We start from the raw sequence: 14,494 nt of genomic DNA, 5'->3' as shown, positions 1-14,494 counted from the left end.
AGTCTTCAATGTGAATAAAGCTTGTGGTACTGTTTATCTGTTTATCAGATTTCTTTCCATGATCTTCGTATTTGTACAGGCCATTATTAACCCTAAAAATGTAAAAGTTTAGGAAGTTTTTTTTGTCATTTTGTTGGGAAAATAATTTACAGATGACTTTGCAACAACAGTTGTTTGCTGCAAATCAGAATGAATTTACACCCACAACAATGAGGAGCTACCACACCCTGACCCTCACCCCCCACTATGGGCTTATTTACGATTATCTTTGAAGTGTTCATTCAAAACGTGCCATTAATTTTCCTGACTACTGTATCTAACATGATTGTGGGATTAAAAGGCCTTTGCATTTAAACATTCTCTCACTCAGAAGAGCTCTAAATGACCTGTTGTGTACATAATACCTACCATTTAAAGCATGACTTTTACATTCCCCTGAGGAGCAGTTAAATGAATTGGCAGGAAATAGAAAGCAATTTTGACTTGTGAACCTGGCTACAGAATTGCTTCCAGAGATGTAAAGCAGTAAAGAATGCTGCTGAAATTACTAGCCAAAGGTTTGGAAAAGTGAGAAATTGATGTAGATTTGAAAACAACTATACCATTAACCTACTGGGAGACTTGCATACTTTTATCAGGGCTGACAATGAGGAAATCAAATCATTTTGGCAATCACTGTTTGTTTTAGTTTTCTATTATTCATGGGTTGGTGGATAATGCTGAAGAATGTAGATTCATAGCTGCAGGTAGAGCAACAGAAGAATGTGATGATTGGAACACAATTTACTCGCATGGATTATTTTTGAACATCTGAAAAATACTGTTGATTGTCACTTGCTTTCTTAACCTTTAATATGAGGGTTCTGTGCAGCATCAAGGTCTGTAAATGATTTGTACATTAGAACCAAAGAGACATTATACATCTCCATTTCTTGGAATAATTGTTTAAATCAATATCATTCATGCAGAGCTAAATTTCAGGAAGCTTTGTGGCCTAGAAATTACGCATCCTTTTTGATAGGAGATGAATTGGGAGTGAAGGGGCAGCAAAATGCTGCTGTCAGGTTTCCAACCCATTTTGGCTCGGTCAGTAATTCTAATGGAAGGACCGTGAACGCATCTTCCAAATCAACTTCTTCACCAACCCACTCACTGAAATTGTGGTAGTAGAGTTATTGAGATCCCAATTTTTTTTTTGTATGGCGAATTATAAGATACTTGCATGGATCAGACTTATCATATAAAGCTGTTTGTGAGCCTACAGTGATGAGTCCCATCATGAATCAGTCAAAGATAGTTGTTTGGTGTTTAGATATTTTAAAATCCTCTGTTAGAATACGTGGATGCCACACTGCCCTGTGCTGCTGCCAGTCCCAACACAATGGTAAAGCACCACTTCACATAATTCTCCTTTGATCGCCAAGTGATGGTCATGAATTTATGACCGGTTTATGATAAGGGCAGGTGGTTTGAGAGGTCCTACCCTGCCACACTTGTTATACCACAGTGGCATGCTGGAATTTACAGCTTTTTATTTCTTTCAATTTTTTGGCTGAAGTAATTTTGTACAAATTCACATATACTACATGAGAAAACTGCTTCTCCAGAGACTCTGAGGGAAAATCTGAGAGCAGTCACTGCAGGGTTCTTACAGGAAAGCCTCTTAGCAGCCATTTCAGAATGACAATGATACACCCAGGGGAGTAAGATAGTAACTATTAATGCACGGGGCTCGGTTAGCTCATGGATGGCTGGTTTGTAATGCAGAGTGATGCCAACAGCGTAAGTTCAATTCACACACTGACTGAGGTTACCATGAAGGACCTTCTTAACCTCTGCTCTTGCCTGAGGCATGGTGACCCTCAAGTTAAAACACCACCACTCATCTCATAGAGTAGCCCTGTGGTCCTTTAGGACTATGGTGACTTTATCTTTACCTTTACTTTTTTTGTGGCATGATGTAGGAAACCTAAAGTGATAAGTTTCAAAATGTTATAATAAAAAAGCCAGATCGTGTAGCAGAATTAAATCAAATTGTTTAGCAGGCATGACTTTCTGATCCTTTACTTGATCAGCTTCTTTAGTATTATTGAGCTGTTTATTAGGAAGTCATCCTGCAAAAGGCAAATTCCTGCATTACTATCAAAATGAAAGAGCAAATCAAAAGGAAATGTTAGAAAATTAAACTCAAAATGAGGAATAAGAGGGAAAATAATTAATGAAAAATGACTGATCTCAATGTTACACTGATGTATAATGTATACTAATGTAAGTTCATACTTATTTGGTGTTCATAGTGAAATTGAGGACTCTAAACTGAAGCAAATTTGAAGGTCTTTAAACTGTGCTTTGCATATATCCATGTTCCTGCTACATTATAAAACCTGCTGGATCATTCATTGTATTGTTAATAATGTACATCTGGGAGTTCTCACATAACATGCCACATTTACTTTCACAGTATAGAATTCTGTTTAAACCTAAACTGCTCAATGACACCCGTGAGAAAGACATTAAAATTTCACATGGCTTTCCTTTTAAATCTGAGATAGATAAATTTTTATTATTGAATTTTCATTCAATGGCGGAACAGGTTCACGGGATTGAACAGCCTACTCTTGCTCCTATGTTCCTATTGCATTTTTAATAGTGTTATGGTAAAGAAACTATGATCAGATTTGATTGCTGTCTTTAGCTCAACTGGTTCTATCCTTGGATCCTTTTTGTTTCTTATCTACATGCTGCCTCTTGATGACTGTATCTGAGAACACAGACCTAGTTTCTACATGTACACTGTCATTAACTAGCATAATCTTAGCTCCATGTGTTTTCATTGCGCCAGCATTTTCTGATTTATCAGATCACTTGCCCTGCATCCAGTACTAGATGAGCAGAGATTTCTTCCATCTAAACTTTTGGAAAAACTGAAGCTATTGTTTTCAAACTCCAAAACAATCTCTACTCCTTGACCATCAATCCCATCCCCCTCCTTGGCAGTTGTCTGAAGCTAAACCAGAATGTATGCGATGTCAATGTTACATCTGACCCTGAGATGAATGAATTCACCACGTGCCAATATGGTACCAATAATGTGGTCCATTTGTACCTCCTAACGATATCTGATTTTATCCTTACCAGATCTTATCTGCTGCTGAAATCCTTATCCATTCCTCATCCACTCTCACCTGCCTGACTGTACTTTGGGAGCAGAGTCCTGCAAGATTGTCACTCCTGCATTTCGTTTTGTATCACAACCAATTACCCTACCTCGTAGTGTTCGTTATGACTTAAGAGGAGACATTAGTGCATTAAGTGAGAAACTGGATAGCACACAAGGGCCAGTTGTGTAGCAGGATATTCTGATGGGATTAAAGGAAGAGGAGTCAGTGGACACTTACGTGGAGTATAAATATTGATATTAGCCAATTAGATTGATTTTATCCTGTAAATTCTACGTATTTGTTCTCCTTCTTTTGAGTCTCCCTTACGCTCCATCCAAAGCAGTGGCAGGTGACCTGTTCTAATGACTAAGTTTTTGCTACTCAGCCCAGCCAATAAGAATGAGATACTTCTTCAGATTTTACCCCTTTAGCCATCAATAAAAACACCATGCCCTAGAGTTTATAACTCAATTAGAAGGGAATCCCATGCCCAACAGTATCATGTTACTCAATAGCATTATCCACACATAGTACAGACAATGATGAGAGAAAGTTTTAAAATGTTTCATGAATTGACTGTCCTAGCTAAATAGCTGCATGGTTGGGTTTGTTTCAAAAGAATTGCAGGAAGCATTAAGAGGCTTGAATTATTAAGCAGCACCTTTGATGCACTAGATTACTTTGCCCTATTATTTTGCTCAGGATGGTTAATTAGTTGAATGTAACCTGGCACCTCACCGAGTGCCGCAATGAGGTAACAGTCACACCAGTGCTCTCTGTTAAAGTGGTTAAAGGAAGCTTGAAATGACTGATTTAATCCAGAGGTGAAATTCACATCAACAATTTGTAATTATAAAGAATCTCAAATAATACAACCCAAGATGCTTCATGGGAGTATTATGAAACAAACTATAACACATTATTTGCCAAAAGAGATTTATTTGACCAATAGCTCAGTCAGAGAGGAAGGTACTAAGCAGAGTGAGGTGGAGAGGGTTGAGGAGGGAATTCCAGAGTGTCAGGCCCAAACACATGAAAGTATGGCCACCAAGCAGGAATGCAGTGTGATATGGGTGGGAAGAAGACTGTGGCAAATCTGAGAGTGGACAGCAGGTTTGTACCCCGCAGATCAGTCATGACTAGTTGCTTGTTTAAAGTGCACAAGTTTAAAACTGTTACTGTGGTTTCAATACATAATGAAACCAACATATTTGGACATGCAAATAGTATAGTACTGGAATTAAACACTCAAATGTTGAAAAGTAAATGATATTTTTGTAAAGCATTCAAGCTGCTCCATAGTTGCATTCAGTTGTGACAAGACCAACCTAGGGAAAAGTCATGAATTACTTTGCACGAGGAAGGTAACATATTTACTTTAAGGTGTTAACTCCTACATCTTGACAACAGATATGCTCCCAGTTGCTGGATTCAAGACCTATATCAGATCAGTATAAAGCATCTTCTATTTCTCTCCCACTACTTTTCCCCAGGGAGGGAAACTCAGGACATGTGCCTAGCTAATAATTTAATACTATAGTGCATGAGACGTGAACCTGGGCAAGTCATACCTTATAACTGGTTAACATGCTTAGTCAGTTTTTCACTTTTCGTGAAGCTCTCCCTCTAATCTTTGCATATGATCTGGCATTGACTAGGGACCGCATTGCTAATAATACTTACATCTGAAAACTTGACCTGTCAAACCAGCCAACATATTGCTGTGATGATTTGTTACAAGCCATGTGTAAATCGTAGGAGATTGCATTCAGTTTGGATCAACGATATCTGATGTAACTAGATTCACTATCTGAATGTTATTGCAGTAATGCTTAACATCAGGGTTTAATGCTCAAAAACTGTATGATCATTGCTGTGTGAACACTCCCCTATGAAAGCAATGTGAATTCAAAAATCATTTATAAAGGGCTTGATTTCCACTTTACATGGCTATAGAAGAAAAAGCTGACTGTCTTTCATAGAATTATAGATTTTTTAATGGATCATTTGTATGTAATAAACTGTTAACACTGATACAAAGCAGATTTGGCTCCACAACGATAGAAAATATGCAGTTCAATTCACTTGCCAACTTGCTGAAATATGAATTCCAAGAGTGCAGTTGCTGAATGCAGGAGTGAGTCTTACAGCACCTCGTCCTCACAGTTAATACAGCACAATGCAATGGTAGGGCTGGAGGTGGCAAATATTTTAAATTCCTCTTCTGAATGCTATCCCCACCTTTAGCTATATGTACAGACTGCATATATAGAGAATTCTGAAACAAGAATATATTTTTGTATAAAACTTGCGCATTTTGATTAATCTTAACAACGTTTTACATCAAAATTGATAGATTCCATATATAGTGACTTTATGTTCATTAATATTCTTTTGTGAAGGAAATCTGCCATTTTCACCTGGTCTACACAAGTCTAGATGCACAGCAATATGATTAACTCTTAATTGAGCAATTAAGGATGGGCAATTACTTGTGCACTTACCAGCAATACCTATATCACATGAAAGAATAAAGTGCTGATTTTTTTACTCCATATTTGGTATATCAACCAAGTCACACATCCCAAAGTTTTATCTGAGCAGTCACCGTACATTTCATAATATGCTGTCTATGAAAACAGTTTCTTGGCATTGCCTATTGCCAGACATTTCTAGGCATTGCAAATCCAATTGGAGAAAAAGTAACCTGGAAGTTGGGATTTTCACTCCGGGTTGGAGTTAAACCATAAGACACAGTAGCAGAAATTAGGCCATTGACCCATCGAGTCTTCTCTGCCATTCAATCGTGGCTGATAAGTTTCTCAACCCCATTCTCCTGCCTTCTCCCTGTAACCTTCGATCCCCTTAACAATCAAGAACCTATCAATCTCTGTCTTAAATTTACTCAATGACCTGGCCTCCGCAGCTTCCTGTAGCAATGAATTCCATGGATTCACCACTCTCTGCCTGAAGAAGTTTCTCTTCATCTCCGTTCTAAAGGGTTTCCCCTTTACTCTAAGGCTGTATCCTTGGGTTCTAGTGTCTCCTGCCAATGGAAATATTTTCCCAACATTCAGTCTATCCAGGCCTTTTCAAACGTTGCTCCCTGGGAGTTGAGCTGCCCAAACCAGGAACAATAGCAGGGGTTGCCAGGCATGAAGGCAAGCAGGATAGAAGTGCTGCCTCTATGCAGCAGCACAGTATTGGCTTTACATCTCCTCATATGCTCCATGCCAATCTTCATCCTTTTACCCATCTTCCATGGCCACTCATACTAATCCATGCCAAATGTATACCCCTAACTCCACCCTCATGGCTGTGCACACATTCCATGCCAACCTATACCCAACAGACCATCTCCTTGTAGCCCCATGTCAAATTAATTCTGACTCATACCAACACATGCATTCCCCAACTCCCAACCTTTGCCCTTATACGTACAATGCCAACTCATTCATTATCCATCATAAGCAGGACCCATGCTAAGATTAAGTAGAGTGTCCATTGTGAGCTCATGATATTGGAATAAAACACTCCTTAATTAAAACAAAATATTTACTACATTTACATGCCTTCAGTTGCAATTTCTTATAGCAACAAACATGGGCGGCATGGTGGCTCAGCAGTTAACACTGCTGCCTTACAGCGCCAGGGACCCGGGTTCGATTCTAGCCTTGGGCAACTGTCTGTGTGGAGTTTGCACATTCTCCCCATGTCTGCGTGGGTTTCCTCCAGGTGCTCAGGTTTCCTCCCACAGCCCAAAGATGGGCAAGCCAGGTGCATTGGCCATGCTAAATTCCCCGTAATGTTGAGGGATGTGTAGATTAGGTGGGTTATAGGGGGATGAGTCTGAGTGGAATGCTCTAAGGGTCAATGTGGACTTGTTGGGCCGAAGGGCCTGTTTCCACACTGTAGGGATGCTCTGCTATGCTTATGCTATGAAATTCAGGTGCATAAAACCTAATACAGTTCCACTACACACTTGCAGCTGTCAAGTTGCTGATGAATCCACAGAGAGTCCCTGGGCTTTTAGGGCATGATCCTGGTTAGCAGCTTCTTTCAGTGCCACACTAGCCATGAGCAATGCTGCAAGAAAATCAAGTAGCTTAAATATTAAAATTAGACTTTAGAACTCATTTATCAATGTTAGCAATCAGTTGATAAAAATGGAACAAGCTAGTATCTGGCTTGGAGTACAGAGCAGACTAATGATTGTAAAGTTCAGAAGCAACGTGAGTTTGAACGCTCTTGGTTCTGATGCTTAAAGATCCAATTGCACTAATTAGACAGAACCTTATTCAGAGCAGTTTGTATCGTATTGATTTGAAAAATGAAAGTCTTCACTCATAGCATACTCACCCCTGAGTCAGAAGATCAAAAGACAAAGCTTTCCCGTAGGCTTTGGCACAAAAAAGCATAAAAAAAAGATCTGAAGTCGGTCATTTAGGCCTTCTAGCCTTCTCCAGCATTCAGTAAGATCATGGCTGATCTGATTGTGGACTAAACTCCACTTTTTTCCTGTCCACCTTAACAATTGATTCTCTGCAGACCAAAATCTATCAATAACTCAACCTCCACTGCTGTCTAGGATAGAGAATCCCAAAGATTAACCACCCTCTGAGAGAACAATATCTTCCTCATCTCTGTATTGGATTGGGACCCAATATTTGAAACGATGCCCTCTTGTTTGGATTCCTCCAAAGGGGATACATTTTCTCTAACCTGTGAGGTCCCATCAGTCTCTTACATTGTTTGATAATGTCATTTCTCATTGTTACTGAGTATAGACCCAACCTGCTCAATCTTTACTCATAAAATAACCCTTCATCTCAATAATCATCTTGGTGAACTGTTAGATCTAAGAATATTGTGTACATTTAAAGAAAGATGTGAATGCATCAGAGAGAATACAGCAGAATGGTTCCAGGAAAGAGAAACTTCAGTTATGAGGATGGCTTAAAGAAGATGGGACTGTTTTCCTTGGAGAGAAGGTGGCTAGGGGAGATTTGCTAGAGGTATTCAAAATCATGAGCGGGATAGACAGAATAGAGAGGGAGAAGCTTTAAAAGAAAAAGAACAAGAGAGCATAGATTAAAGGTGATGTGCCCTCCTCATAACCTACTATTACACATATCTTCATAGTGTTAGAAAATCTGGCTACAATTCACTTAGTCTTTTCACCAAAGTGTAAACAGATTGTAAACATTTGGGACCCCAGTCCCACTGGTACCGGAGGCTCCCTCTTTAGGATTGGAGCCTGTGGCTCTGATAGCTCACACCCCTCTCCCCAGCCTGCTGCAGGAAACACACCTCCATTGAGCTTGCAGCTTCCTTGTGCACCTCATCTCATCTGTTGCTGAAACCTGCCCTCTTGCCTTTGTTACCTTTAGAATTGACTATTCTAACACTCTCCTGGCTCATCTCCCATATTCCAAACACCACAAATTTGAGGACATAAAAATCTCAGTTGCCCAAATCATGTTCACCTATTATTCCTGTCCTCAATGAACAGCATTGGCTTCCGGTCAAGCAATATCTTGATCATAAAATTCTCACCCTTGTTTTTAAATCTTCCATTGACTCTCCCTATCTCTGTACTCTCCTCCAGCTCAACACCTCTCCAAAATATCAGCACTCAAATAATTCTGACCTCTTGATCAAACCTCAATTTTAAATTGCTCTATTATTGCTGGCTGAACCTTCAGCTGCACAAGCCTTATACTCTGGACTTCTCTCCTGAAAATTCTCCAACTTTCCATCATTCTTTCTTTCTTTAAGATGCTCCTTCAAACCTAGCCCTTTAACCAAGCTTTTGGCCATCTGAGCTAATATCGCCTTATGTGACTGGGTGTCCAATTTTGCTTTACATCACTCCTGTGAAATACCTTGACTTTTTTTTAGTATTAAGAGCAGGTATATTCATCTATGTTGTTGTTGAGTGTGAAATAATTTGTTATTTAAGGTGAAGAAATCTCAGTTTCAGTTTCCTGATGTGAAATGTCAGACTCATAGCAACCTGTGATAGTAGGAACTGCAGATGCTGGAGAATCCGAGACAACAAGGTGCAGAGCTGGATGAACACAGCAGGCCAAGCAGCATCAGAGGAGCAGGAAGGCTGACGTTTTGGGCCTGGACCCTTCATCAGAAAAGGGGGAGGGGAAGGGGGTTCTGAAATAAATAGGGAGAGAGGGGGAGGCGGATAGAAGATGGATAGAGGAGAAGATAGGCCAAAGAGGCGGGGATGGAGCCAGTAAAGGTGAGTGTAGGTGGGGAGTTAGGGAGGGGATAGGTCAGTCCAGGGAGGACGGACAGGTCAAGGGGGCGGGATGAGGTTAGTAGGTAGGAGATGGGGGTGCGGCTTGAGGTGGGAGGAGGAGATAGGTGGGAGGAAGAACAGGTTAGGGAGGCGGGGACGAGCTGGACTGGTTTTGGGATGCAGTAGAGGGAGGGGAGATTTTGAAGCTTGTGAAATCCACATTGATACCATTGGGCTGCAGGGTTCCCAAGTGGAATATGAGTTGCTGTTCCTGCAACCTTCAGGTGGCATCGTTGTGGCACTGCAGGAGGCCCAGGATGGACATGTCGTCTGAGGAATGGGAGGGGGAGTTGAAATGGTTCGCAACTGGGAGGTGCAGTTGTTTATTGCGAACCGAGCGTAGGTGTTCTGCAAAGCGGTCCCCGAGCCTCCGCTTGGTTTCCCCGATGTAGAGGAGGCCACAACGGGTACAGCGGATGCAGTATACTACATTGGCAGATGTGCAGGTAAACATCTGCTTGATGTGGAAAGTCTTCTTGGGGCCTGGGATGGGGGTGAGGGAGGAGGTATGGGGGCAGGTGTAGCACTTCCTGCGGTTGCAGGGACAAGTGCTGGGTGTGGTGGGGCTGGAGGGGAGTGTGGAGCGGACAAGGGAGTCCCGGAGAGAGTGGTCCCTCCGGAAAGCAGATAAGGGTGGGGACGGAAAAATGTCTTTGGTGGTGGGGTCGGATTGCAGATGGCGGAAGTGTCGGAGGAGGATGCGTTGGATCTGGAGGTTGGTGGGGTGGTACGTGAGGACGAGGGGGATTCTTTTTTGGTTGTTATTACGGGGTGTGAGGGATGAGTTGCGGTATATGTGGGAGACACGGTGGAGGGCGTTCTCGACCCCTCCCCAACTCCCCACCTACACTCACCTTTACTGGCTCCATCCCCGTGTCTTCAACCTGTCTGTTTCCTCTCCACCTATCTTCTCCTCTATCCATCTTCTATCCGCCTCCCCCTTTCTCCCTATTTATTTCAGAACCCCCTTCCCCTCCCCCTTTTCTGATGAAGGGTCTCGGCCCGAAACGTCAGCTTTCCTGCTCCTATGATGCTGCTTGGCCTGCTGTGTTCATCCAGCTCTGCACCTTGTTGTCTCTCATAGCAACCTGTGCTTAGTTCCTCTTTGTTTGCTCTCAAAACCCAGCCTTTTGTAGTGTGTTTTGTGGAGAGATTTATAAAAGTGTGGAATTTCTTGGCAGGTGACTAGAATGCTGTTTGCTCAAGGTTACTGTGATAACATGTTGATACCACACCACACAACACCCCCTGTCCAAGCTGCTGAAAAATACGTCAATAAAACTTTTTACAACATGAAGTCAAATGGCTTTGTCAACAGTTACTCTGAAAATATACACACAACAAAAGTTAGAAATCTTCTATTCTTACCTGCAATATACCACATACAAAATTAAAACAAACTTCAGAAAATGTAATTTGAGTGAATCAAAACAAGTTTCCCTTTGTTTCCAACTGAACTTGCTTGACTTTTTTTGCTGAAGTAGCTTAAAAGAAATGATACTTCTAACTTTGCATTTTGGTCGTGCTATTCACAAGTGTTTTAGATTTGACCTTAATTTTGAGTTATCTGAGGAATTGTAACCTAGACAGTATGTGTCCTAACTAAGTATGCGGAATGAGTGTTGACAGAGGTATCTGGATCTGGTTTCAATAGAACCAAGACTGATTTTTACCCTGGCCTAATGCCTTTGGAGTTACACTTTCCAGTTGGAGTCATTGGAACAGAAATTCTTTTTGATTTGCAGCTAACCCAGAATGAATCTTTCTCTAATTTGCCTCCTGCTGGGAATTACAGGTCTTTCACTAATTGTGTTCGCTTTAGATTGACTAATACAAGCCCCTGTTTGGGTTACCATACAGCACAACCATGGAAAAATTACTCAATATTAAATCACTTTTGTTAACTTTACATGCAAATAAGTCCAAATTAATTTTATTGCCATAAGCTTGACTTATTACTTTGACATTTTCTCAAATTAAAATGGCTAATATTGTGGCATTGCCTTCATTATAGAATTGATTTCTCCATAATGCTGTAAATTGGGTGATACATATGAAATAGAAACCTGGTTCCTGGGGTTTTTTGCCTTTATATTTCTCGCGTACATAATTGTGCACATGGTTCACACTGCTGGTATTATCTCTGTTCCAGAACCAGTTTTTTATTTTGGAGACACTGAGTACCAGGTAGATGAAAGTGAAGGCTACGTGGAAGTCCAGGTCTGGCGAACTGGAACAGATTTATCTAAGACGGCAACTGTAACTATTCGATCGCGTAAAACAGAACCAGCATCAGCTGAAGGTAAGGACATGATTTCTTTGTTGGTTACTTTAGACATAGGAGCAGGTTTTGCAGCCAGTGGAAAATGAGCAGTGCTAGCTATTCAATATACTTACGCTTGTCCTCAAATTTTCTGTGGGTTTTTGCAATATGATCGCACTTCTAGAGTTAATGTAGTTCAGTACACTCTACAGGGGGTCTGGGTCTTTCGTGAATAGGGCAAGCAAAGATGTTCTTCCTGAAATAATAAGATTGAAGAATCCTTATGAGAGATAAGGTGTATGTCGATAGTTTTAATTCATTGCAAATTTGTATACAGAAGTGCATGGGTTTCTTCCGGGTGCTCCGGTTTCCTCCCACAGTCCAAAGATGTGCAGTCTAGGTGGATTGGCCATGCTTAATTGCCCGTAGTGTTCAGGGATGTGTAGGTTAGCTGGCTTATAGGGATGGGTCTGGGTGGGATGCTCTGAGGGTCGGTGTGGACTTGTTGGGCCGAAGTGCTTGTTTCCACACTATAGGGATTCTACGAGAAAAAGAGGAAACTGGAGGAATTGAAAGAGAGAGAAGAGACAGACGAGGAGTAAAATAATTTTTATTTAAAATATCTAACAATAATTAAAATGTGAAGAAATGAGACAGACTACTTTTAAAATATAGATTTTCAGTACCAAAGAGGTTGTTTTAAGTCACTAAGACCTATCATAACATTAAAAGTTCTGTCATATTTAATGGATGAGACTCAACTTTTTCTGTTCAGTCTTGTGAGTATCTAGTTGGTAGGTACAACATCTTCACACTCTTCATGTGTTTATAGCCTTAGCAAGAAAACGCTGGAGCACAGCTTTTGGAAAAATAGTAAAAATCCAGTCAGCACCTTCCTCATTTTTGTGTTTAATTGAGCATGTGTGAATGCTTAAGGTTACTATCCAATTTTCTGCTTAATAAGCATCCCATTACTCTTATTGCTAAACCCAGGTTGTTGTTTATACACATGTATAATATTGAACTTGTAACTTGAAACACTAGAATTATTTACATCATTGAATTCTCATGTTGAATCCACAGTCATTTTACTCTCAGACAGCTATCAAAGTTCCCCTCAAAGAACTATTTAAAAGTAGCTTAGAAGAATTCATTTGTTTCTGCCCAACAACATTTGCGATTTTCTGTGTGGACAGCTGAAAATGAAAATGCCCCATCAAACAATGTGCTTGGAAGACATCCTTTCCAGATGAAGTATTGTGAATCAGTACAATTGTACTGAGAGATGACTCATCCTAGGAATGTGAAAAGTTTTATTTTTGTAGCTAAATGACAAAGGTGTCCAACCACATTGTGCCGCATTCAAATTGACAGGACATTACTGAGAAATGTGTTAGCACAGGAATGTAAACATGTCTCTTCCCGTGCCCTGCGTACTAGCAAGGTAGTTGAAGTCTATCCTCACTGTTTGGAGATCTGACCTTTGAAAGTAAAATACTAGCCCGGAGTCTGTTGCACAAGGAAGAACCAGAAAAAAGTCAATTTCTTTCAAATTCTGCTTAACAATTTTTGCTTAATTGAATTAATTTCAAATGAGATCTTTCCACTAATGCAGAAAATAAGAACTACAAAAGCTTCCACATTCTTTTAAAAGTCCTATAATTGACCAAGTCACTTATTTTGTAACTTCATAAGAAATTCTGGTGTACGAGCATAGAAATCAAGAACAGGCCATTCAGTCCATCAAGTCTGAACCAACTTTCAAGAAGATCATGGCTGATCTAATAGCAATCAAATAATAATCAAAACTGCATTACTGTGGCTCTGTAATAACTTTTTACCCCCTTGCATAACTTTTGCCTTAAAAATATTTAAGAATTCTGCTTCCAGCGTTTTTACTGCAAAAGAGTTCCAAAGACTCATGATTTACTAAGAGAAAAACATTTCACCTCATCTCTGTTTTAAATGCGTGATCCCTGTTCATTTTAAACAGTGACCCCCAGTTGTAGATTCTTCCATAAGAGATAACATTCTCCCCACATCTACCCTGTCAAGATCTTCCATGTTTCAATCAAGTCACCTGTTACTTTTCTCAACACCAGAGGGTACAAGCCTAAACTTTCCTCATAAGACAAGACCCCACCAGGTCTAGGTATTAGTCAAGTAAACCTTTTCCAGACTGCCTCTAAAACAGTTTCATCCTTCAGCAAATAAGATGATACTTCCTTTTATGTCTTGCCTGTTATTGAACCAAATACTGAAATAAAAGTAGCCAGCGCCAGGATTTCCAATTCTGAATTGAGAATGCAGCTGCTGGTCTTGTGTGGTGTGTTCCACAATTGTCACCAAGATTTTTAAAGGGACAAGCCAATTAATGGCCAGGAGCAGGATTGCTGTCTAATCCAGGAAAGTTGGGGGGGCTCCACACCTCTGGCCAGACCAACTGGGCGAAATGGAAGCTGCTGATCTGAATGTACATAGAGAGAGATTTCCACAGCTGCCTGCCTATGATCCCTGGATCAGCAGCTGTGGTCTGGCAACCATTATGGTGGTTGGGTGGGGGATCCTCCTCAATTCATCGTACCACACCTTCACTATCACGTGAGGTCACCACTTTGGTAGGTCCCAGGATAGCCAATTAGAAAATGCAGCTGGCATGGAAGCATACACTAGTAGGCCCCATATTTACCAATAATTATCCTCACTCAGCCATCTGCCACTTCCTTATTTTCTGATGACATCTGATTCAACCCC

General features: G+C 40.7%; 1 protein-coding gene across 1 annotated transcript in view; it reads left to right on the top strand.

Moving 5' to 3' along the window:
• The window catches only part of LOC109917255 (FRAS1 related extracellular matrix 2), a 223,505-nt gene that overhangs the window by 160,270 nt on the left and 48,741 nt on the right, over positions 1 to 14,494 (top strand). The window contains exon 7 of the mRNA XM_048598312.1: positions 11,630 to 11,779. Coding sequence (XP_048454269.1) covers positions 11,630 to 11,779 — 150 coding nt within the window. The remainder of the gene's footprint in view (positions 1 to 11,629; positions 11,780 to 14,494) is intronic.

The sequence above is a fragment of the Rhincodon typus genome, chromosome 6 (genome assembly GCF_021869965.1).
Source record: "Rhincodon typus isolate 14 chromosome 6, sRhiTyp1.1, whole genome shotgun sequence".
Classification (NCBI taxonomy): domain Eukaryota; kingdom Metazoa; phylum Chordata; class Chondrichthyes; order Orectolobiformes; family Rhincodontidae; genus Rhincodon; species Rhincodon typus.
Note: the sequence above shows the minus strand (reverse complement) of the source record. Positions and strands in the feature narration are given on the sequence as shown.